A 26,189-nucleotide genomic window follows, 5' to 3' on the forward strand; every position below is an offset into this window, starting at 1 on the left:
CTCTTATTTGTGAAGGTTTTGTATATTATTTTTCTCAGACATCTCTGAGGTTGTAAAATTGGATCAACAGCTTTTGCTTTAGTAAAAGGTGTACAAATGAAAATAGGGTTCTTGTACATCTAGGCTCATCTCATGGTATTTTTGGGTGTTTGAGGATGGAGAGGCTTGGGGCTCCCCTTTTGCAGACTGATCTGCTGTTAACGTGTCAACCTGTGTCTGACCGCAGTAGGATGGTGCTAATACGGTGGGCTCTGGGGAAAGCCAGATTGGTGGTAGCTCTGCAATATTTGATGACTCTCTTAGCTTGTGGGTCAGATGTACTGTGAGAGCCTCAGCTGTGAATCTGGTTCCCATCTAGACCTCAGCTTGCCTCGGCATGGCTGTCTTTGTTGTTCCTGTTTGCAGGAGGCTCTTGTGCAAATGTAAACAGCACACGGGAAAGCTTATTTATTTGTTTACAGGAGAAGCAACAAGGTCCCTAATATCCTCAAACCAGAAGCATCTGAATGGCTCCACTGAGCTCAATGAGGCTTCTCATGAGCATGGCATTGAACCTGTCATGTTCTGCAAGACCTGGGCTTAGCCCAGAGGGTCAGGAAGGAATGAGGCTGGGCTTGTGCTTGTAAAGTTTTTGTTAACCTTAAAAAAAGCATTTTTAGAATTAATTAGCATTCTATACTAACTTGAATTTCTTCGTTAAGATGTGCCACAGATACATGCTCCTGTGTATTTTTCCTTACCTCGGCAGACTGCTGAAAGAAGCTAATTTACAGTTCTGGCTGCCTGCTTTCCTGGCCCTGCCAAATCTGATTTCACCTCTTTTGCTGTAGAGCCTTTCAGGGAGTGCAAAGAGTCGATGTTTTACACCAGCAGCATATACCATGGTGTGAGATGATGGAAAATAAAACCCTCTGAGCCAACGTTAGGGTTCTGATTGAAGATGTCTGTAGCTTTCCCCAGTCTCCTAATAATTCTACATTTAGTTGCTGGTTTTCTCGTCATTTCTTCTACTTTTTGTTTTTTCAAAGGGATTCTCTTTAGAAAAATGGTGCGCTTGAGACATATGGATTAAATCACAGAACTAGGCTCTTCCAGGAAAGCAGTGCTGCCTAGAAAATGTCTACAGTTATTGCAGATTATTCCTCTGGATGGATTTGCAATTAATGGTGGGATTTTTTGTTGCTGGAGTCCAAGCAATGCAGTCTAATCAAAACCCAAATGTGATATTTGGCTTCGGTTGGCAAGGTCTCACCCACGGCATCGCCTTACACAGGTGCTCAGGGACGTCATCTGGTTTTATCAGCATGTCTGTAGTGAGGGAGGGGCAGGACCACATCCAGAATAAGAATTGCAAAACAGCTTGTAGAAGTTGGTCTGTGCTTCAGGTGGTTTCATTGGAATCCTGAAGTGATGCTATTTCATCTGACTGTGCTCTGTCAGGTGCCAGCAAGGGAAGTGAGGATTTGGGTGGAAACAGCAGATGAATTGTTTGCATACACTTTGCTCAAACTCTTGTTTTTCATTTAGATTTGCTGGGTAATTGGCTGTTTAGCCATCTGGACTGCAGTCAAGCTTTGTGACTGGGTCAGGGTTGCCTGTAATGATGTAGCCTTATTAGTCATGATTACAAAATACATGTATTTAGTATTTCTAAGTTTTGATTTTTTTGTGGGGTTTTTTAGTGGAAAATTCTACTTCATAAACTCAAACTGTGCATTGGCGTAGACAGATAATTATTGCAGTTTGCTGGTATCGAATGCCTTCAGGCCTCTGATGGCGTACAACGTGCAGGGAGGCGTGTTATTGTTCAAACAGAGCACAAGAGTGCTTTTATTGATGTTGAACAGTTACACAGTGTGTCATTTATCTTTTAATTTGGACAAGTTAAGCATCGGCCGCGCTGCTTGCAGTTTGTTCAGTCAAGCCCCTGTCCTGGTGGAGGACCAGCATGGGTTTCATTGCTGACTGTCTGCTGTTGAGGGTTCCCTTCAAGGCAATGGATGTCTCTTACTGGGTTGGGGGCTGCTTTTAACTTCCAGTGCTGTGTCAAACGGGGTTCCGACTGCTGGGAATCCAGATTTGAGTTTCAGGCACCTCCATTAGTTAAAGTGAATAACCCATCTGTGGATCTTTGCACTCAGGAAGATACGGCGTGTGCTGGAATTTAAAACTAAGTTAGAGTCGATGGTCCTTAAGCCATACTGACCTTACTTGGGGTTGTGGTTACTCAAAGCACTTTATCTTCCCTGCGTCCAGCAGAGGAGAAAACAAGCACTGAGTATGGAAGGAGATGGGCAGAAAGCAGATTTCTAAGAATCCTGGCAGTGTGTCACAGCGGTGGGCTTGGCTGCCTGTCCTGGCCTCGGCGCTGGTGTGTACTGTTAGTCTAGAAAGGGGATTTAGTCCTTTCGGTGTCATCCCAAGTAAGAGCTTTTTAATTGATGCTTCACTGTGCAGCCCCATTTGTGCGGTACCTGGCTAAACATCTCGGGCGCCGGCAGCACTGTGGTACCGGTGGAGTGCAGCTTGCAGGGAGCCCTGCTTGCTGGTCACGAGCCTGAGAGCATCAATGGGATGGTGTTGTCTGTAAATGGGAAAAAGCACCCAACCAAGAGCAATTCCTCGTTGCAGGGTCCCTCCTTCACAATTTATGTTAGTCAAGTATGGTGAATGCTGAGGGTACGGGACACTGAGCCCTCAGTAAAATCTGATGGTTGTCTTACTGGGGCTCCTGCAGGCTAGGTGGTTTGGGTGAGCTTTTGCCATTTTGGAGGGCACAGACAAGGATGCTGAGTGGGAGCAGGATGCTGAGTGATACCATGCAGGGTTGTCATCACTGCTGTCACCTTGGACCATGATACGGAGAAAACAGCCAGGTGGTTGTTTCTCTGGCCCGGGGGCACCTTCTGTGGTGTGGGGTAACCAGTTGAAACTGCTAATAAGAAAAACTGGTGTCTGGAGGGAAAAGCTCATCAAAACAATTTCCATCCAGCACAGGGATCGTGGGGTTTGGAGAGCAGAGTTGTGCCTGGTGGTTCCTGATGCTCACCTGGCAGAGCTTTTGTGTGTAAATGCTGGCAGGTGGCAGCTTGTTACGCATGATGGATGCTGTTGGGTGTAGTTACTCTTTCAGCTGATGGCTTCGTCTCCAGCTTGCTTCCCCCCTCGGAAGGGAGGAGGAGGGGGCTTGGTTTCTTCCGTGGAAACTCTGAGGTGCAGAAGGCTGATTGCTGAGCCCAGACGGGGTGATGTAATGCTGGAAACCTGCTCCTCTCCAGTGACAGCATTCCAAGGTTTCCAGTGGTGCTGTGGACATGGATGTCTGCTGGGAGCAGGCAGGACAGGGCTTTGGGGGCAGAAAAAGCACTGCAGAGGGACCGGGCTGTATTAGAAAGCACTGAAGAGGAGAGCAAATGGACATGCTTGGGAAAGATGATTTTCTTCAGCTTGAGCATGGGGGAAAAGCCAAATACTCATGCTGTTGGGGAGAAGTTTCCAGCTGAACTTTGTTGGCAGCATCACTGTGCAATATGTAAAAGTGATTATTGAGAGCAGAGAACAGTAGTGTGCCACCAGCCCAAATCAGTGCATGTTTCCCCTTGCCTGCTACTTTGGGAACCTTGTTCTGTGTGGAAGGTGACACATCGATTGGTCTTATTTGTATTAAATCGAATTTCTTGAGCAGAAGCCTGTGCACAGGAAAACATCCTCTTCTACGTACAAAAATCTTGATTTCCATTGTTGCAGCAAGCTGTTATAGGGAGTACAGGCTTGTTTGAGCCAGGCTTGTGGGAAAGCCGCTGTGTTGAGGAAGAAGATGGTGAGCTCTGCTGCAAGCTGCTCAGGCATGGCAGTGGGCTTGTGTCCTTGTTGACCTGACAGTGCTCAAGCTGATGTTTTTTTGAAATGTAGGGCTTTATTGCTATTGTCCTGCCTTTGTGGGACACTGCTTGGAGTCGTCATTTCTCTGGCTAGGGTTTTATGAACATAGCCTCTCCTTGCAGTGGGGATGGAGTAAACCCAGCACAGAAAAGACCATCCTAACTAGGAGCCTCTTAGCTGACTTTGTGTTCAACCCATTCCCTTGTTACTTAGGTATGAACAAATGCAACACATGTTCCTTACACATGGTGAGGCCTTTCTGTGTGTTTTTTTTTGAGGCAGGCTGGGCTGCTTGCCAAAGCCCAAAGGAAAATCCTAGCTCACTCCAGACATCCCCAGCGTGCAGGTGTACTACTTCGGCAGAGCCGAGTGGGATCGAATGTATATGTTCACAATAAATACATCACCCTGGGGATGGGAGCTGGAAGAGGGTATTCCTAATGAGTTGTGCAGAATATTGGATGGGATTTATGTATTTGTGTGTATGTGTGTTTTCTAGTCCCTCCAAGAACACGGAAAAAAGTCTCTAACCGTGGGCTCATTGTTCTCCACACGTAGCCACATACTGGCTGTGGTTCAGGAGGTCAAGTCTGCTTGAACAAACAGTGCTTTGGCCACTGAAGTGCAGTGTGTAGGGAGATGAGAGAATCTGTGGTGAATATTACTTTTGTGCACTGTTCTCTCCTCTGGAATGTCTGCAAACATAGCAAGGTTTTCCTGAGGCTTTGATGCCTTGCATAAGCAAATTTATCAGCAAATTATGTTTACCTTCTTCCAGCTTGCTGCTCAGAATACCGAAATCTGAGCTGTGATGCTCAGCTACTGCTGTCCGTGCTGGTCACGCTGCGTCCGTTCCTGTTCCTTAATGGATGTTGTTCAGATAACCACATTTCTGGGCTGAATTTCACATCTGCTCTTCAGGTCATAGGGTGGATGAAACCAGCTCCCTTTCTTGGGATGAAAAGCTCGGGTAGTGTCCAATTAGCTTTGTGGTGGGAGCTATGCAGGGTTTTGTGTTTAAATGCAAGACTTTTTGAGGCTGAATTTGAGATGGGAGATGCTTCACAGGGCTTCTCATACAGGAATTAAAAAAAAACCCTCATCTTTCATGGACAATAAGTATTGAAACCTAATTGCAGAAATACTTTGGAGCATGGAGGTGTGGGGTGTGTGAACATCAATGAAGGAGACAGTCCAGTTTCCTGTAGAAAGAGGGAGAAAGTCATATGTCTGAGAGTTGTTATTCCTACATGTGCTCAGCTATCCATTTTCAGCTCTTTCCTGAGCAGCACTTGGCCATATTTGCAGCAATGGTGGGAAATAGCAATAGGAACCTGTACAAAATCTTCCTTCTCGGGTGGTCCCAGCAGATGTGTCCTGCTCAGTGCTCCATGGCTTGGTGGTTGTCGCTGGCCAAATGCAGGAAAATTCTTTCCCAACCAAAATTCGGTGTTAAGTTAAATTCTGAGTGTGTCAGCAGATATCCCCATGGCTAAGCATGTAATCCCACTTATATCCTGAGATAACTTTGGCAGCCAGGTCTATTTTCCCCTATTCCCTTTAATCCATAAAACCTGGGTTCTGTATTTACCTCCTGGGGCAGAAAACATTCCAAGTCCTGATTAAAAGCCTCTGTGTATACAGAACTCTTGATCCTGAGCCACCTCGGTGTAGAGGGCTGAGGATAAAACCTCAGGGTGGACCTTGGGGTTGTGGCAATCGAGGGATGGAAAGCCCATCTGTGGGGCTGAGAAAATGGCAGCTCAGCTTCCAGGTTAATTCAGCTGTGAGGGGGGAAAAAGGAGTAAAAGCAAGGGGTGTGCAGCTTTTAGGTACCTTAGTACTTGGAAGAGCTCCAGCTGTTGTGGGATGGGAGCAAGAAGCCCTGATGTGCTGCTGGAGGCAAAGAGACACCCTTTGGCAATGGAAATAAGCCCAGACTGGGGGAGGCTGAGGCTTTTAAAAAATGAGCTTTGGGGCTGTCTGAGGGCTTACCTAGGGTTTTGTACTGGAGTTCGAGAAGTGTTCAGGGGATGAGGAGGGGAGAGGATGGGAAATCCACAGGGGAGCTGCCTCTGGTTGCTTTTCTTGCCTTTGTAGCAGCGGTGTGAATTGTCTGACGGGACTGTGAAATGCCATCTGCTTTTTACCCACCGTGGATGGTCACGGCTTGATGGAGACCTTGAGCTGGATTTCTTTCCTGCCACCTCCACCTTTTCTCTAGCAAGACTGGTTGCTCCTCAGGTCTCTCTTGAGCCTGTTCGCCACCTTCCCTGGACCCTCTTTTTCCCTTCGCGCCCTACACCTCCATCGTAGCCAGGGGTGGGAACGAAGCCCAAAGCTTTTCAGGTTCATTGGGACCAACACCTTCCAGGCAGACACCATGACCCTGTTTACCCAGGGTTGAGTTAAAACTGAGCAACTGCCTCCACTTTGGCTCAGCACAGCTCCAACAACGAGCTTTCAAATGTGTAACTTAAGCCAAGAGCTTCACTTTACTACATATTTTCCACTGTGAGAGTCCCCCTTACAATACGCTGGCGTATCCAGCTTCGTGTGGGCGGCGCAGCCAGCAGAAGCTGATCTCGTTCCTAATTTTCCATAGATGAAAGGGAAATAAATCAACGTGAAACCGGAGCCAGGAAACGGCATCGTTCGGCGCGGAGGGGAAAGATACAAAAGAGCAATGCTGCGATGTGCTGTGCCACAGCTTGTAATGAGGGAGAATCTGTTTTTAAACTATCCCTTATGGTTCACACATATGTCATTGAAAAATAACTTCTATAGGAAAAAAGTCAGCCCTTTAGCTCGGTTATTAGTGGATTATTTGATTTGGATGGAGAGGGGAAACTTGGAAGAGTGTGATCAGCCCTTGGTAAGGCAGTGACATCAGGAGATGGTGTTGGATGGGGGAAATACAGCACAAAATGAAATGGTAAAGAAAATAGCGAATTTGAGTATGTGGTCAGGTCTGCGTGACCACAAGAAAAAATGGGAAGGCTGGGCAGCCTTTGGCAGCCTTGCGGGCTCTAATTTGGATTTACGTGGAGTTTTCAGAGACTGCCTGCACCACTCCAGGCTGCATCTCCTCTCCAAGGAAAACGCTGCAATTTCCTTCTTTTTGTATGAGAAACGTAGCCTGGATAACGGGGCACTGCCCGGAGCCGACCCTCGGCAGTGGATGGGGACACCAGCCGTGCTGTGGGGCTGCTCAGGCCATGAGTGTTGGCTCTGCTGCCATGGGGGTGGCCTTTGGGTGAAAACAGTTGGGACCTGGAAAGTGGTGGCACTGGAGGGGGAGAGCTGGGCTGCTCTAAGCTTACCTGGTGCTGAGAGAGCACCGGAGGACAAGGGGAAATGAGGACTTTGGTTTCTTTCAGTGATTCCTAATGAATGCTATGAGGAAAATGGAGAAAATAACTTTTTTTGAGCTTGTTCTATCGAGCGCAGGGTATTGAGGGTATGCTTCAGAAAGGCACTGTTATTTGGAATACACCGGATGCAAAATGAGGGTGTTATTTCAAAATTACTCATTGTTTCATCTTCTCTCTCCCTCTCAGCTTTATTAACTGCTAGTTAAAGGGCTGGCAGACCATGACAGACAATGACATCCATTCATCTTCTCCTATTCAATGCTCAGAGGCCTGGGCTGGGCTTTTGTGGTGTTTTTTTTTTTTTAATTTCCACACTGGGCAGTGGAAGGTCAGGCTGACACTATCCTCCCTTTATGTAAATGCTTCCCACAATATGCAGGCTATCAGTCTGGGTGAATTTTGTGGGATGCTGCCTCTGGGGCTGTTGTCCCGGCAATGCCAACCTGCGCTGGTCCCTTCACCCAGGCCTCAGGGCACCACCGGAGCAATTAGCACCCTGAGGGTCTTGGTTTCAGGTACTTTCCTGGGTTATTGTCCCTGTGGTTGGTATCACTGGTCAGGGGGATCTCAAGCCCTGCTGTCACACTGGGTGCTTGCGGTGGTTGTTGGGGAGAGCATCACCTTGTCACATTCTCCTGTTATTTATCCTTGCATGAAAATTTCTTTCCTTGGCTGTCAAGAGGTCGTCAAATCCCATTGCCAGGTGCCCCTTGCTTAAGCATATCCATGGAAGCAAACTTCTTGAGCAGGTATTAAGAGATTTTTTTTTTTTAATAGTCTAATTTGCTGCTTGCAAGGGTTCAGAGGCATAATCTGACTTGATGCTTCAATTAGGGAACAAAACCACACCGTGTGAATAGACCTGAGGCAAATCAGCTCCTGTTGGAAAACAGTCAGAAGGAACTGCTTGAAAAACTAATTCTCTGGAGTTATTCACACGTTATTTTGCAAACACTTCAGAATAGACAATAACTTAAAGGGGGGGAAAAAAGTTTAAATTCTGGATAGATATGGGAGATACCTTTTGAGTTTTTGAACAGATAGCTGCTATGAAGTCACTCTCAGCTGGTGGTATTAATGCTGTGGACAGATGCTGGGTGCATCTATTAAAGATGGGTAAAATGGCAGTGCAGTTTTGGAGTGGCTTTTAAAAGCATTCCTTTCAAAGCTGTCCTATGGATTTACAATATTCCTGGCTAAACATTTGTAATCTGGAGAGGGAAGAAAAAATAACAGCCTTATAGTGAGCATGCTATAAAGGTTGTATTTGGGCTAGATGTGCTCTGTTGTCACTGTCTTTACATAGTGGTTGTGGGGCCTCTATTTTTAGGGATCAATGCTGTAATTTGCATGGAGTGTGACATAAATGCTCATTTTAAGTTACCAAATGAAGAGTTTGAAGGCAGAAATCACAGTGACAAGCTGCTGTGTGGTCATATGGGGGGGGGGAAAAATAACTCTAAGGGTTTGATCCTGGTGTGTTTGCTGGAGAGCCAGTAATGATTACAAGCCTGTTGTGCAGATGGATAAGCTGCTGTCTTTGAGTAAAAACTCATCCAAAGTTGCCTGGGTGGCAATGCCAGCCTGAACGTGGCCGGCATCTGATGACGGGTAGCTATGAACCTTTGGGCTCTGCCGTGTCCCGTGATGTTCCTCTGAGACATGCCAGAGCAGCTGGCTAGCTGAGACCTGGGGAGGCTTGGTTTTCTCCTTCATTCTTCTTCGGTATGGAAAAATGAGGAGAAAAGGGTGTTTTCCATGTATAGGCAGAAATACAAGAACTGCTTATTTTGTGGTGCTGCAGCTCATCTTTTTCCAGTTACTGTGGGAACTGGGAATCTTAGAGATGCCTTGAGATTAGTCAGGCCTAGATTCCTAATTTGTCTTGTGGTTGCTTAAACTTTTCTTATGGTAGGAACATTAAAGAGATGTTTGTTGTGCATGCCTCTATCTGATCAGACGTGGACTTGCTGCAAAGCCTCCCCTCAGACAATGAAAGTGCACGATGCCTCTTTTACCTAGCTCTCTGCTTCTGTGACACTTCTAGGAGTTTAATTATCTTGAGCCTTTTTCCTCTGTCAGAAGTGATTGAAATCAGCTCTCAGATTAAAGAGTTATTGAGATAAGACGGACACACCTGTGGCTGCACAAGGAGATCACACAGGGCTTGCTTTCAGGGGAAACCAGCCAAAAAAATGCATTGCTGTCCTCATGAATTCATTAGAGGAGACTGCTTCCTCATGTGCTACTTTGAACCTTCAAATTAAATAACTGTGTGGTTTCTGATGTACATAATGAGATGAATATTTAGTTGCTAGCACTTGTAATTACAGAGGTGGCCAGAAGGCTGGGTTGTTTCCTTGGTGGAGGTATTTCCCTCTGTGCATACAACAGCCCTACTCCAAATATTTCCTCTAGGATCCTTGTAGGGAGAGACCCAGTTCCTCTTTAGCTCCTTGCACTGGCAAAAATACAAGAGCTGGTTCTGCCCAGCTGAATGGAGGCAACATTTGGCATCCCACACAAGAGTGTGCACGGATCAGGTCTGCTAAGGACCTACACTGGGTCTGACCTTAAGATCTCGCACATTCCCTAGGAGATGGTGCAAGTGTGCCAAGTCCTTCTGCCAAGCTGGCCTTGCATGCAGAGTCTAAACCTGCTTTTCCCTCATTCCAGCTCTTCTCAGAATCGGGTTTCCTATTTTTCAGTCAAAACTGGAGAGAGGAAAAGAGTCAGACTATTTACCATGTTCATGGGAGTTTTGGAGAAGCCAAAGAAAACTGAGTCACTTTGGAAGGGTTCTCTGCAGGCAGGTTTTTTACCTTTTTTTTTCCCCTCTTCCCCTGAAATAGAAGGAACACCTTTGCCCAGCCAGCAACTCAAAACATAAGCCAGCAAATGAGTTATTTCTTCCAGTCAAGCCTGGTTTGTAGCATGGTCTGAACAGATTGCACTGCAAGGTTTCCATCCCACAGCTGTGAGAACCTCTGGGGTCTCTGGTGACTTGGTCCCTGTGAGCCAAGGGACTCCAGCTCCTGTCCCGTTTTCTGTTCTTGGGGAAGGTGTTGCTGCAGGAGATCTGTAAGTGGTTTCTCAAGAGATGTGTCAGCTGAGGATGGTTCCCAGCTGGCTGGGATAGCCACAGCAGGCTGCTCATTGTAGATGGACATGGTTCTTCATCCTCCAGCCCAGAGGTCCCCTGGGAGCTGTTTTTCACAGGAGGAGGCTGGGGATAAGGATTAAACCCTGGCTTCAAGAAAGCTGCTAGGGATATGGCAGGCTTTAGCAGGGTGTGTGCCCCATGCCCGAAGTGGAAACTAAGTCATTAGGAAGTCAGTGTCTTTCAAAAGTACCCAAATTTGGATCCTTTCACTGTCAGTGGAGGAGCTCATTTAAGCTAGCAGCGCTTAACATCTGCATCTATAGAGGTCACACTTAAATATACCCGCTTAGATAGCATAGAATCTTTTAGATGAATCTTTTAAATCTGGTATTTCTGAAATTTTGGAACACTTGCAGCTTTAATTGTTTTAAACTCTGTGCGTGTGTGCACAGGCAGGTTGTTTTTAAAAGAAAAATTTGCAGAATCGGCTTCAGCCACGTGGGTCTCACATTGACACCTATGAAGTCTATCAGCAAGCATGGGACATGCGTGTATGAGCACCTGCATGTGTGTATGCACATGTGTACATATATGAAACATCTGTTAGGGTAACCTAACATGCAGCTGCTACTTTAGAGAGAAAATGTTTATTTCCATGTGATGAAATTTGAACTAGAAGTCACGCAGTTTAATAAAAACGTGTGGTTTAGATTCCTTGTTCTTCACATATGTTTCTAATCTGCTGGGGGGGTGGGGGGAGGGAAGAGGGTCAGACCATCTGCCCAGAACACACAATTTAAAAAAAGAAAAAGTTTAGAAATGCTCATTTTGCAAATATAAAGACTGACTTCACAATAGGGAAGTGAAATTTGAGAATAATGTCCTGTCTTTATTGGGGTGGAGAGAGATGGGACTGTCAGGAGTTCCTTTTCTTTATTTCTTCCTTCAAAAACCTGAACGGTGTGCTGTTATTTTTTCCCTTCTTTGCAAAAGAGCTCCAGAAACCTCTCATTTTAGAAGTGCTCATTTTGCAAATATAAAGACTGACTTCACAATAGGGAAGTGAAATTTGAGAATAATGTCCTGTCTTTATTGGGGTGGAGAGAGATGGGACTGTCAGGAGTTCCTTTTCTTTATTTCTTCCTTCAAAAACCTGAACGGTGTGCTGTTATTTTTTCCCTTCTTTGCAAAAGAGCTCCAGAAACCTCTCATATTAATTTTGCTTGTGTTACTGCAGTGCCTGGCCAGGCTGTAGAGGGGTGAATATAAAGCAGCCTTTTGTCACACGAGTCTGTGCAGCCCCTCTCCCTGTCCGTCCGTCCTTCCAGGCTGGGGCCGCAGCGTAGGGGAAGCCAGCTGCTCAGCCACATCCCGCTTTCCGTGTCCATAACTGTTTCACACCCAAAAATCCTAGCAGATATTGTGGTTTCAGACACAAATATATAAAAACAGCCAGCGGAGCTGAGTGTCTGAGCATGACAGTTGTTGATTTAAGGATATCTGTCTCTTTGGGTGTTTTTAGCAGGTCTTTGTGTTTGCTTTATTTTTTAAGGAATCTTGGCTGCCTTTTCTTTTCCTGCAGTCTACGACTTGGCTGCTGCTTTGCCCTGGGCATCCCATCCCATCGAAAGAGTTACGGTGTTGGTGCTCGCACAAAAGCAGAGGAATGCTGACAAGGTGATAGCAGTTGGATGGCAGCGGTTTTAAGACGGACCTGGGTTAGCGGGGAGCAGGGAGCTTGAAGTGGAAGGGAAAATCAAAGCTTGCAAATACTCTGTTCCAAAGGGCTGCGGTGCGTGGTGGTGATGCCATGGCATTTGCAGTGGCTGATGTAAGGCTGCCTGCACGGAGCTGTAAGGTGTGAGGATAAACAGGAGCTGAGGAGTCATTTCTGCTCTGGGTGGGTCCTGCTCCCTTGTGCAATTAGCTGCAGCAGTTATTACGGGTACTTGCCCGCTCTGCAGAGCAGTCTGAGGAGCACGCAGCCGATGTCTGGTGGTTTGCAGCACCAGACATGAGTCAAGGGAAAGCTGGACGCGTCCCCTGGTACGTGCGTGGGACGGATGCTGCCTCCTGCTCTGCCTGACCCGGGATGCTCCTGCAGGAGCCTCTCAGCTGGCGTTGTAAGGATAAGAGATTTAAACCACAGTCCAGCTTCTGCTGTGTTGGCCATCTCTACAGTCATATTTTTTCTGTTTGTGTTTTCTGTTGGTGGGGTGTGTTTTTCTTTCTAGCTTAGATTTTCCTGTTTACTGGAGAAAATCCCCTTTGGTACCAGCAGATTTGTATCTCCTTCAGCCCAGCTCTGCAGGTCCTGCCCCATGCAGAGGGATGCATGTGGCTGACCTGCCGAGGGATGCTGGGCTGTCTCCACAGTGGCTTTTCCAGCTCTGAAACAAGGACCCTGGAGGAACTCATTGCTGTGATAGCCTTGCAGTAAATAGTTTGTGGATTTGATGCTTTCTGTGCTTCTGCCAGCGCCACCTGTTTTCCAAGCTGCCTCTTTCTTAAGGGTTTTTTCTTTTCTCCGCCCTGTCTCCCCTAAGTTCCTGGATCTCAATTATATGACAGGTTGCTAATTTGTCTTATCTGGGGGTTTCCACCCATGTGGTAAGTTTTCAAACAAAATCCATCCTCCAAGGTCTGGGTATGGGCTTTTAGCTAGGAAAGACACGTCACCCCCTGGAAGCAATGCTCATTTACAGCTTACAGCAGGAGCCACAGGGTAACCCGCTGAGCGATGCACACGTAGTGCTTCATCCGAGCCCTGCGGCCCTTCAGTCAGCCAGGGTCAAGGCTGAATAAGGTGAAGTACAATTGTCTCAAAGCATAAAGCAGCCCTAGAACTTTTTGGGATCTTTAAACTGGTGATTAGATGTCCCTTCTGAAAGGATGGAGGTTTCAATTAGGCAAAGTTCCCAGGGATGAATCAGTGTTGGCAGTGAAGGGATGGGGAAGCTGGTGCAGGGTGGTTGGGACTGTGTGGTCCGGGTGGCGAGTCTGGAGCTCGGCTTGGGCTCTTGCCCCATCATTAAAGGGCCATTTGAGCTTGGTCAGGTTTTTTCATCTTGTCCCTTTTCTGTTCTCTTCAGGGCATTGCTAGTCCCTGCATGAGAAGCTCTTGGGGCAGGACATGATGGTTAAGTGGACCAGGGTACAGAGAGCTGAAGGAAGGACAACCTTAGAGATGCTAAATGGGACTGGAGAAAGCAAAGGGTCTCTGGGTGGTCAGGATTTGGTGAGGATTTCGGGAAAGTGGCAGGAAGAAGTCAGCAATGATTAATGGCTCTGAGAAACTCAGCCATTTGGAAAGGCAGGAAAATCACCCGTTGAGGGTTGGAACTGGAACGGTGGAAGTGTCTGTCCGTTGCCTATAAAGCGCTGTTGTGTCAATAATCCATGCTCCTGAGGAATACTGTGTATGTTATCTTTGGGCATTAGCTCTGCATTGTCACTTCGACAGAAAAAGACTTTGGCATAAGCTCTGGCCTCGCGTTTGCTCCGGCCAGCGCAGAGGGTGCTCGGTGGTGTGCCGGCGGCTGTGGCCGCTGCCGGGGAGTGTTTACATTAGGGTAGGGTGTTATTTACATTGCATGGTTATCGGAGCTGCGGGGGGAGCAGCCGCCTGGAAATGAACCTCCTATTAGTGTCTCCTGCTCTGCTAATGACTTGAGTCCTTGACTGGTATTTGGGTATTGGCAGAGCGACAGCTTCTTCAGGAGAGCTTTCCAAAATTAGCAAAGCCATCTGGCTTTTGTTCTCTCAGAGAATCGCTTGTCCTTCCATTCCAGTAAGGAGTCCTTGCTAAACTGCTCATAATTCCACCGACAGATCGACAGCGTGCTGCAGTCTCTGCGAGAACGTGTGAAATACAGCCCCTCGCTCGAAAAGCCCCTTTACTAAGGAAGAGCAATGGAGCAGCTGATCCGAGGATCCAGCAGTTATGGATGGAGGAAGCATGATGTGACATTGGCCGGCTGTGTCTCCATCCATCAGAGCTGGGTGCTGAGTACTGCTCGTAGCGGAGGGTTGAGGAAAGGGGAAGAGGTGTAGAGGAAGGGACTGCTCCTTCAAAGCCAGCAGCCAGGGCTGACAGCGAGTTAATGGATCCTCGTGTGTTAGGAAATGGGGTTCCTCCCTGGGATTATAAAATAAAAAAAGTTGAAAATGACCGGGGAGGTTAATTACCTTTGAGCCAAAGGGCTTGCTTGCTTCTTGTTGCTGTGGTCAGAGAAAGAGGCATGTGGGTTGTCTGAATAATTATTGCAGTTTGTGCTCTGTAAGTTTAATATCAGAAAGCATATTTAATAGTTTAATATCAGAAAGCTTAACTGTGTGTGTGTTGGGGGAGGGCGTGCAGGACTAGGCTGACGTGTCGTGAGAGCAGGGTTTCTTTGGGTACCTCCTCTCCCAGACAGAGATGCGGTGAGAAAGAGAAACCAGTATCAGCTTTTGGGAGGATTTTCCTTGAAGCCATATTTGGTTCTATTGAAATATCTATCCCTTTGCTGCTTAATTAAACCTGTTTTTTCGAGAGAGGGCTCAGAAGAGGTTCCTATCTGAGTGCCAAAACCCGGAGGGAGCCATTCTTGTGGTAACCGGAGCCCGAGAGGGGAAATAGCAAAGGTCTTGCAGCAAAGCTGCCCCGTCCGTTCCTGCAGCCCCTCTGCGCAGGATGGGGAAGCAAACATCCGGGTTGGATTTATCCAAACCACCAAGTATTTGTAGCTGACTCATGACTGTGTGAGTTGAGCCCTTTTTTTTTTTTTTTTGGGTCGTTTTTGAGCCAGACCTTTGATTATTGGCTTCCCATTTTGTCATGCAAAATTCTTGGAAGCCCAAAGGATGCCCTTTAGATACCAGTTTCTGTGCCTGGTGAGCTCGCTCCTGTCTGTGGTTGGGCAGTGAGAGGGGCTCAGGACACAGGTACAGGGGCTGATGGGGGTGAAGAGGCTTTGTCTGACCCCATTGCTGCAGTTTGGCGGCTTTTCTGGAGCAGCTGTGTTTGACTGAGGGACTCTGGGATGATGCCAGCACCACAAAGGATGCACTGATGCTCGGGGTGGTTATTGCCCCTCTGACTTGGGGTCTCGCTACACTGATGGATCTGGGGGCATGGTGAGGTCTGGGTCACTCCTTGCTTCCCTTCTTCCCTGACTTCTTCAAAACCACCCTCACTCCAACCTGTGCAGGCAAGGAGCTGCTTGGAGCCCTGGTGCAGGGCAGCCTCTGTGTCTTCAGTGGAGAGCCACTGCCTATGGATCAGTGCTGCTGACAGGTTTTATCAAGTGGAACATCTCAGGGCTGGCAGGCTGTCTCCTAGACAGGGATTAGGTTTTTTGGAAGCTCGCTGGTGGCTGGGATCTCTAAGCTTTCACTTCATAGAGCTGCATTGAACCTCTGCCACTCTTAAGCCACCCAACTGGGTTTGCATTTATGGAATCAGTGCGTTTGTCATAATGAAACTCGGCAACATCCCAATTGCTTCCAATAATTTTTTAAAGATGTTTTTGTGTGTTACAATTGTACATCCTGGGCCTGTGGTTATCCAGTTTAAGTGTAGGAGTTTAAAAAAGCACATTGGGCAGTATTTATTCTTACAGATGTTAAGAGTCTCTGAGACTTCTGGGGTAATGCACTAGAACAACAGTCCAGTTAATTGTCAGTGCGTTGCAGTGAGAGACCCGAAGAATCCCAGTATTTATGGAGCTGCTGCCAATGCCAGATGAAGTCACTCTGATTATCCTCGCCAGCTGTTTGTTTTGTTGAACCGCAGTGATTTCTCCAAGTTACTGAAGTTGATGTCATTGGAAGTGATGTGACATTTTTGCACACATATAGAATAAGTGTTAAAAAATGCACCAGAAGAGCTTTTCCAGTCTTGTCTGGGAGCTGGCTGGGGAGTCGAATTAAACTGGCTTGATGGAACTTAATCCATAAAGCAAATGAGTCATCAGGCATAAATGGCTTTACCATAAATGTCAGATTCTTACTGGTCCTGACAGTTAGCACTTACATCTGTTTGGTGGAGCAAATAAAAGCCTTGCAATTCACAATCAGTTTCATGAATGTGCTGTCCTGCCTCATCCTCTTCACGGGAAACCCTAGGATTAAAGGTCAAAATGTGATTTATTCTCCTTTTTATAAAACTGGGTCTTCTGATGGATGAAATATTGGTTATTTCCAGATAAAAATTGGCCTTTTTTTTTTTCCTTCAAATTTTTTGTCAAACCAGGAAAGTGCAGCTGTGGCTTGCCTCTGCATGCTGAGAAGTACCCCAGTTACTGGAGCTCTTTCTTGAGCCCTGTGTACCCAGATGCACCCAACTTACATGCCAGCAGAGGACTTTACCCACTGTCTGCATGGGTGGCTGGGACTGGAGGACGCTGTGCTGGTGACCTATCCTTCGAAGCCATACCAGTGCGTTGCTGACTTACGATGCCTCTTTACTTGAAAATAAATCTTAAAAACATAAACGACGTGGCTGGTGAAGTCTTTAAACCACTCTTTTAGTGTAAGTTCTCTCTCTTGCAAAGGCTTTGTGGAAAATCCGTAGCTGGGGTGTGTGTGTGTGGAAATTAATGGTATCTTCGTTATCGCTGCTCTTGCTGAAGAAAGCAGATGCTGACATAGGAAGGAGAGGAGCTTGGGTGTTTTGGGTAACCATAACAGTGAAACAAATAGACACTGGAGTGAGGAAAGGGAGCGGAGCTGGCTGCTGCCTTTGTCAGCCCGCGCCGGGGCTGGGGGCAGCTATCTCTTGGTGAAATTTATTAGCGGCAACACACTTGAGAGGACACAAAAGGCTCGCGAACCTCCCGGCACGGCTCGCTCTATTTAAAGTCGGCTTTTTAAATCAAAGAAATGGGGCTCTTGACAGCAGAGCTTTGTGCATCTTTTGTAAAGTTCAGATAGTGGGGCTTTTTATTACAGGCTAAATTAGCCCATTTTATTGTTTTGCGCTGAGGGATGAGGTCAGTTGACTGGGAATCTTGCTAACAAGGTTTTACTCCTGTCTGCTTTTTACAAGTGTTAACACGGGGTATCCTCCAGTACCGTGCACTTGCTGGTAATGAAACAAAGATGAATGGTCTAGCAACCCTGTGAGCTCTTCTCCTTCCCCCAGCACAGAGCTGCTCAATCCATGTCAGCGTATGCGAGCTCAGGTGCTCCCTGGGGCTCTCATTCCTCCAGAATCGGGTGCGTTGGTTTGCCTTCTGGTTTTGCATGCTTGCACGCTGCTGCTGGAATGACAAGGAAAGGATGAACTTTGCTGGGCAGGGTGATTGATTGAGTTTGAACAGGAAATGGGAAAATAGTAGGCATGCTGAATGATGCTCGTGAAGCGTGGTGAGCTCTGAAGGAGCTGTTTGATGCGGCTCAGGCTTTTTCCTGGCACCCTTCACTTACCAAATTTATTCAGTTACGCCCTGATTTTCTCAGGTTCTCGACCCAGAACTAGCAGGAAGCTTTCCTTGTTCATCCCCCCTGCTCACTCAGCAGCAACCACTGGGCCAACACTGTCCTTCTGTGTTGAGGTTGGGGCTTCTGCCGTGGCTCAGAGACTTGTAGGTGTTGTTTTTGCATGTACTGAAAGGTGCTGCCAGTGCCTTGAGCCGTCTGACCCAGGGGATGCTCAGCTGCTGTTGTGCTGCAAGAAGCAGGCTGGGATCAAGCTGGAATTTCTCCTTGTGCATAGCGCTGGAGGTGCCATCAGCTGAGACTAAAAGCAAACTCAGCTTTACCAAATTCTCTTCTGCTTAACCTTTTGCACTGTGTTTAGCCAACGTGCCTTTCTTTGCTTTATCTTTTCCTCGAGGAAACACAGTTATAGTCCTGGTCACTTATAGGATGCAGACTATCAGTTCTCCTCGAGGTGTAAATCCAACCTTATCAGGAAGAAAAAGCTTTCAGCCTTCTTTCCTTGCCTCTTGGAGACAAGGACCAAGTCTGCTTTTATGGCTGGTTTTTTTTATCTGATCCCCGCCGGGGCCGACGCTGTTTTTTTCCAGCGGATCCCGGCAGGGCCAGACGCTCCCTGTAACCCTATGGAAACTGGGGAGCTTTAACCACCTAAGTGAGAGAAAGGCATAAATGGCTTAACTCGGGTGTCAGTGAGGAGCAGGGGTGGGTGAGGTCCTGTGTGCAGAAATAGCAGCTGGAAGGAGCTTCACATCATCAGCAAATTGCTTTGGTCAGGTTGGGTATCTTCCACTGGAAGGACCTCCAAAGGGGCAGCCCGTTTTCTTCTTTTCAACTGCCTTTGAAGAGCGGGACAATAATATGTAGTGCGAGTGACCCCATAACACCCCCAGCTCTCCTACAAGTCTCTGCTCAGGGCTCGATGTCCTCTAGGTCACATCACGCCCAAGTTCCCCGTGCCGGTCATGTTGTCAGAGCTGGTGGGAAATGTTCTACGAGACCAAAACTTGGCATTTTCTGTTTTCCCATTGCTGCATCCCTGGTTTTGGTGGTTATGTTGAAAAAGAAAAAGCCAGAACAGTCATGACAGAGCTGCTCTATGGATTTATTTAAGAAGAAAGGAAAAAAAGAAGTCTTCCCTTTCCCTATTTCTCTTTCTCAAAATAGAAAATTGAAAACTGCTTTGCAGACATTTCTGTTAATTTTCTAAAGGTTATTCACAGGAAACAATGAGTAATAAGCTCAAAGCAGTGCTCAGTTTTAAGGTAGCATGCATAGCATCTGAAGGGCGCCCAGATGTTACGGTGAGCTGCTGCAGAGATGGACGTGATGGCCTGGGGATCGAGGAGGGAAATCCCAGGCAGCCGTAAGCTGCTGCTCGGAGCCGGGCAAGATGTAGCCAGGTCCACACGGTCCCTGCAACCTTCTTTCCCTGTGGATCTCTGCCAAAAATGCAAACAGCACTTATTTTGGTGAGGTCGGTGGTATGTGCTCACGGGAGGCTGAGCTCCCACGGACACAGCAGCACTCATGGCTGGACGGTGTACAGTTTGCATGCATGAAGGCAGATTTGGCCCATCATTTTGAAAATATCCTTTGGTTTTCCACGGGGCTGTTGAGTGGTCTGGCTGGGCTCCGTTCGGAGCTTCTGGTTCCTATTACTGTGCCCAAATCATCCTCCCAGTTTTAATGTAATGCTTCTTTTTCCCCTGATGCCTTAGCCATATTTTTCTATTATTAAATCTTTTTATTCCCTTGATTAAAACATCAACTCTATTAATCCAAGTAGTAAAGTCTTTGTAACTGTCCACTAAATAAACTGTTTTTTTGGCATTATAGTCAAGCAGTGTGGTGATTCTTCAGGAAACTAAAGAGTGATTTCTGCTCTGACCTTGGGGCTGTGGCTACGTCATGCCTCATGCTATGCAGCGAGCGGTCCGTTAAGCAGCCTCAGTGCTTAATGAGCTTGATCTGCACCTTGTTTTCAATGAGCCACTGCAAACCCACTCTCTCTTCTCTCTTTTTCTGATTATCAGATGCATTTCTCATCTCTTTATGCTCACAACGCACTGTTGTGGGTGGAGAATCGAGGTGGTGGAGTCACCGTCCCTGGGGGTAATTAAAAGGCGTGTGGTCTTAGGGGCATGTTGCAGAGGTGGACTTGGTGTTAGGGTTAACAGATGGAAGGTCTTTTCCAAAGATTCTGTGACACTCATTTGGGGTGTATAGAGCTCTTTTTACTGCACCTGCCTTGCCTGGGGCTGTCAGCACCATTGTGTCGTAGACATTTGGGTGACCTCTCTGCAAGATGCCCTTATCATTTGGGACTGTGTGTGAAGCACAGTGGCTTCACACCTTGTGGAGCAGCCCAAGATAAGTGACCTCCTGACCTGGAGGGTTTTCACCTGGCTCTTTTCCAGTGACATGCCTGTGTCAGGGAGGTGGCCCTGCCAACTGTTTTGGTTTCCGTTTCTTGGTGGTGTTTATCCCCTGGGTTTCAGGCTGGTGGCTCCACGTGTCCCATCCATCCCCTGACACTCTGCCTTTCCTTCCTCGCAGGGTGACATCCAGCAGCTCCTGATTGTGGCGGACCCCCGTGCAGCCCATGATTACTGTGAACACTACAGCCCTGACTGCGACACGGCCATCCCTGACTCCCCCCAGTCCCAGGACCCCAACCAGGATGAATACGTAAGTCTCTTGCAGGGTTCAGGGATGCTTTTGGGGCAGCAGCATCCAGCTCCGTGATGCGGTTGCAAATACACTCAGCTTCTTCCTCCTGTTCAGCTTTCCTGCAGCTCATCTGTAAGGGCTGAAACTTAGGACTTTGCAGGTTCTGGTCTTGGCACTTGCCCTCCGGAGTTTCCCTTCTTTTCCGTGTTCCTTCCATTTCCAGAGACTGAAATGAATATTCATTTGGAGCTCAAAAACTTGCAGGAGAGACAACTTGAACCAAGTGTGAAATACTGACCTTCCCTGACAGGTCAAATCCTGTCCAAAACAGGCACCTGTTTCTAAATTTAAAGTTTTACTGTTGAACTTGTAAAAAGATGAAGCAGTTCTTCAACATTCTTTGAATCAACAGGTGTTAAAGGAGGGGAACCTTTTTCCCCATGTATTTGACATTTGAATCTGATTTTGGCAGAAATGCTCCCAGCTCATCTGTGTAAGCTGCGGTGCTCAATATTTTTTCTACAAGAGTTAGCCACAGCTCTTTGATGAAAGAAAAGAAAAAAAGGCTGAGGCAGGATGCCTTTTTATTTCTGCTGCTCAATTAAAAATGCCTGGGTGTGGCTGATTTCCAGAAGAGCATGATCTGAATTGTACATATTTCTAAGAGGTCTCAGGCTCAGCTCACAGCAATTAAAGCATCTGGAATCCTCAGCTGGGTCTTGGCTGCTCCCTTGCTCTGATTTCCCAGTCTGTGCTCTCTTGCTTTCTGCTGGTCTCAGATCCGCCGGCGCCGGCCGAATTCCCGCAAAGCTGTAACGCCATCAGCCAGCTCTGACTTAGCTTTGGGATTGAATTAAAAAGCGGAGCCTTGGCAGGGCTTTGGGGAGCAGAGCGATGCTCGCAGGCAGGGCACAGCCGCCCCACCCCGGGGAAGTGCCGTAACCGCTCCGCCAGCGCTTCTGCAGAAACAATAAATAAGTAAAATAAAATAGACTTCGGTATGGTCAAAATATGTGGTAGTAGGGAAATAAAACTCCTTTCAGAGCCAGCAGTTCAACAAGGGCTGGCTTGTCTTAGGGCTGTGTTGCTCCGTGTAAGAATAACTCTTCCACGCGCCGGCGTCTGCTGCCAGTGAGAGCGATGGGCTGGTGTAGAAATTTGCCATGCCCGGCTGTAACCAAATGTTTTGTTTGTGTTTCATTTTGAAGAATGACTGACGCCTTGTGGAAAACCCTGAAATCTCTTGTTTTCAGAGCCCTTCTGCCTGCGGGCCATGGCTGGATGGGAAGTCACACGGATGCTATTAGTGCAGTTGGATGAGTGAAAATAGCATTCCCGCTCCTCAGAGCGGCTGCGTGATTCGAGGGTTTTCTTCCCCTTTCTGAGTATGTCAGATGTGTGACCTGGGAGGTCTCAACAATCCAAGGTTTAAAAAACAACAACAACAAAAAAGTGTTTTTTCTTTATTGTGGGTGACTGAGTTGCTGCAGGGTAGGTCCATCCCCTCTGATAAGGGAGAACGTGCCAAAAGACCGAGCAATGATTTGGAACCTCCTCAAATCACAGCCGTTGCCCAAGGCCAGGCTCTTGGGGAAGGTTTCGCAGAAGCTGATGAACAGGAGGGGAAAGGTTTTGCTGCGTGCATCTGCATGACGGCACGGCCCCGCTGACAGGAATAATGTCTCAAAGAGCTGGCAGGAACGTGCCTAGGTGCTGCCAGCTTATTTCCTGCTTCTCACCTTCTCCTTGCAGTACACTGATGGGGAGGGAGAAGGTGACACCTACTACTATGAGTACCCCTACTACGAAGATGTTGATGAAGCCGTAAAGCCAGAAGCACCCACCACCAAACCCAGCACTCGCGAGGTGGCTGCTGGAGAGAGACCCGAAACCAAGCAGGTACCGACGCGGGGTCCCAGAAAAGACGTTTGATAAATGGCACCTTTAGAGAGGGGGGGAGGATGATGCGGAATTTTCTTGTTGGTTCTCTGACTGTGGCATTTTATTTCTACAACAGGACTATCCTGCCCCCACGCCATCCCCTGATGGAGGGGACCCTGACAAGCAGACGAAAGGAGCTGCTGTGGTGGATGACCCGCTGGTGGATGAGTACAATTACGAAACCATTAATGAGGAGTACTTCACCCCGCTGCCCTATGAAGATGTCAACTACAACGAAGAAGTAGACCCCCAGGGCGGGCTCACTGAAAACGCCGTGGAAGCTGAACTCCCCACGAGTCCCGTCATCACCTACAATGAGACCGATGTAATTTTAATGAATGTGTTTTCCTTTCACTTTTATTTTAATTAATTCCGGTATTTCATAGCCCTGAGAACAAAGGAGATGGGATCATCCATAGAGTAAATCTGTAAGTGGTTTGGGCAGCTGTTGGAAGAGGAAGTTTCTTGTAAAATATTTTCACTCCAGATATTTTAGGGTGGGGAACACAAATATTTAGAATTTGGTTAAGGATTATTCCCCTGGAAAAATCTGTTCATATTGACATCTGCGTTTCCCTGCACGAAGTGCTTGTCTGACAGAAAGAAGAGTGAGGGTTGGTGTTAAATCTCAGTAAAAGCATTTTATTTCAAAGCTATTAATATAAATCCTTAAAATGTTGATTTGATAGAGAACATCAATATTTTTCATTTTGTCATTCCCACTGAACAGCATCTTTACATTTCTCAGGCTGCAATTTTTAAGAGAAAACATTTCAACACTGGGACAAACCCTTGATTTCATTCACTCAGAGAGCCCCTCCGTTTTGTGCACAGATCTGCTCAAAGATGAGCTCAGTCCACATCCCACAGTTGATGTTTCTCTTGAAGAAGCCACGTTTTTAGTACCCACGCTTTTAACATGCTTTGACTGAAATATGTTGTGCTTGAGACTCTTCTGGCCTCAAGCCTTCCCCAGTTCTTGCCTTTTTTATATTGGTGCTCAAACTGGTGAACGTTGGTCTCATCCTTAGGTGAGACTGAGATAAATCGTCGTGTCGCTCACTATGCAAGGACATAACTCTGCTAGACGAGGCAAATTCTTTGTTATCCAGGAGCATCAGCAAGGGGAGTTGATAGCGGGGTAACATTTCCTGGGAGGTAGGATGGGATTTGGCAGTGTTTTGTGGTTCCTCCCCAAATGGAGAAGAATGAGTTAGTTGTGGGACTGCCAGAACTCGAGGCTTTCTGGGTGGTGCTGGAGGGTGGCAAAAAAAAAAACCCAACCAAAAAAAAAAACCCAGCAGAAGTTGGCCAACATATTTGGAGACCTGGAAGCTTGAATGAAAAGGTGTCAGGGAAGGTGTCCAAGCAAAGAGCTGAGCAGCTGGAGTGAGGCAGGAGAGGAGCCAGCCGCGCCAGGGGCTGGTGGCGTGGCAGGGATCGAGTCCAGCCAACTGGGGATAAAAGATGTGGTGGAGGGGAGGAGGTTGAGCAGCCCAGAATGCTACACAGAGAGAAACAGAAAAGGCTCCAGCGTATCGAGGGGAGCGAGCACCAACCGAAGGGAACCCATGGATGGGAAACTTTTCTGTTTCCTGACAATGAGCCAGAAATCTTTGGCCAGCCCTGAACTTTCTAATAGAGAGGAATTAAAGATAGATTGGACAGCGTGACCTCAAAAAAAAAAAAAAGACATGAAAGAGGAAATAAGAGGCTCAAGGGCCACTTTAGTTTTGAGGAACAGGAAATAGGTGGAAAGTTCAGGTAGGGAAACACAGGGTGAAGCTTTCCTGTGTGGAAATCTCAGCTTGGCCTTAGCAAAGCATCTCGTGGGGAAGGAGAGGGCAAACTGTCCGCCCTCAGCAGCTCCGAAAGAGACAGCGCTGAGGTGGGGAGGGGCTGTAGGATGGCCTCGGGGTGGGAGATGTCTCCAGTGAATCTTGTAGCTGATGAGCAGAGACAAGGACACAACCCGCCTGGCTGCAGGAGATTCCCGTGCGCTCAGGCGAAGGCTAATGCGGTGTGACATGGGGGAGACTCCCAGAAAGTGCCAGCCTGAGGGACAAACACCCAAGCACGATACGGATTTCAGGTTTACACCTCGGAGTTGGGAGCTAAGGGCCCTGCCTGCAGCACGGAACTCTGGGGGAAACGGGATCCCTCAGTCCAGCAGCAGAGCGAGCTGCTTTGAGCGATGTGGAAGGGAGGATCAGGAGCTCGTACGTGTAATTGCCTGCCTAATACCTGTTATTAGAAACAGGGTAAAAAAGATAGACCACTAAAGTGGTTGGAAAAGTTTATTTGCTCTTAAAAAATGTAGTTTGGGATAGTTTAGGGAGAAAAAAAATAGTGCTCGTGGCGTAATTTCAAGCAGTCCCAGGTTTCCAGTGGGGAAGGCGGCCGGAGCCCCTGCGCTGTTGCACAGGGATGGAAATGTCCCATCCCACCTCTCCCCACCGTACATCAGTGCTCCCCGAGCTCCCTGCGGCGCCAGCTCGCTCAGTCACACAGGATAATGCTGGTCTGGCGCAGGATGGGAATTCTCAGCATCCCTTCCCAGACCTGTTGCAAGAGCAGGATGTGTCCATCACTCTTGCTGTTCACTTGTCTGTATTTGGGGAAGATTCTAATTCCAGCAGTGGGAATTAAAAGGAGATGTAGTTTTACACAAGTGAAACTTTGCGAGCCTGTGTGAGAGGCGTTGGAGGGAGGCGCCGTCACTGAACTCCCCTGGGCTTGGGTTTCACGATGGCTAATAACTCCGTGATAAATGCCAGTGAAGCGATTCCAAGATTTAGTAGGCAGCAATACTCCCGTGAACAAGAGGAGCTGGGGACAAATATATTTTGTTCAATTGCCTGCTATTCATCAGGCGGTTTGCTTTACGTGTCCAGATGCATATACCAGGGTTTCACGTCTGCCTTGCTACTCAAAAGGGGAGGCGAAAAGTTGATTTAAGTGAAGCTGTTCTCAGCAAAGGAGAGTCGCGGTATTTTGCATGCTGATTTTTTGGACCTCCTCTTTTCTTTGCGGACTGTTTTCAGATCCAGGCTAACAGCATTGTTAAGGAGATTATGTTTTGGTTTTTCTACAAAGCACCTGCAAATCTCAGCATGGAGAACTTTCCTCCTTCTCTGCCCAGTTATTCAAAATATCCTATCTTTCCATGCAAATTGATTTGGGGACCTTAATCAGAATCTCAAACCCGACATTTTTGTCATTCATCTCATGAAATGCGTTTTGAAGAAAGCATGGTATGTTATCCCCAAAAGCTTTATAGGGAGACGTGCAGGTTTGAACGTTTCAAAGTGCAAACCTAGATAAGAGATTTTGAACAGGATAAAAGACATGGGATAGCACTAGCTCCATTTGACCATTACAAATGAAAACGTTAACTTTTCCAAGTTTTCTAATTGAGTACCTGCCAAACTATAACTTCTGCAAACACCGGTTGGTATTTGCAGAGGTAAAAGAAGGTAGGGTGGCAGAGCACTGATTTCCTTAGCACTAGGCTTATTCTTGCTTAAAAACCTCTTGAATTTAGGCACAGATGCACATCCTTATGGGTTCTGAGCAGTTTTGGCACAGAAACAAGGTCTGGAAGTGGTGGTGGCATTCAAGCGATTTTGAATTCGTAGTAGTGAGAAGATAATTTCCCTGGGAAGTACTGGAGATGGTTCAATTTATGGACCGTTTTGGTCATTACCTGGATGGGAAAGAAAGAAACAAAAATATCGTCAGCACATGTTCTTCTTTCCAGGGCTGCCCAGAGTAAAGGATGCCAGGACGCTGTT

The 26,189-nt window shown here is 47.2% G+C and overlaps 1 protein-coding gene across 1 annotated transcript in view; it reads left to right on the forward strand.

Annotated features, from left to right (window-relative positions):
- LOC104510349 (collagen alpha-1(V) chain) overlaps positions 1 to 26,189 on the forward strand; it is a 115,039-nt gene that overhangs the window by 12,279 nt on the left and 76,571 nt on the right. The window contains exons 4-6 of the mRNA XM_010152568.1: positions 20,341 to 20,472; positions 22,207 to 22,353; positions 22,472 to 22,720. Coding sequence (XP_010150870.1) covers positions 20,341 to 20,472; positions 22,207 to 22,353; positions 22,472 to 22,720 — 528 coding nt within the window. The remainder of the gene's footprint in view (positions 1 to 20,340; positions 20,473 to 22,206; positions 22,354 to 22,471; positions 22,721 to 26,189) is intronic.

This window comes from Eurypyga helias, unplaced genomic scaffold, assembly GCF_000690775.1.
Source record: "Eurypyga helias isolate BGI_N326 unplaced genomic scaffold, ASM69077v1 scaffold2195, whole genome shotgun sequence".
In the NCBI taxonomy this organism is placed as follows: domain Eukaryota; kingdom Metazoa; phylum Chordata; class Aves; order Eurypygiformes; family Eurypygidae; genus Eurypyga; species Eurypyga helias.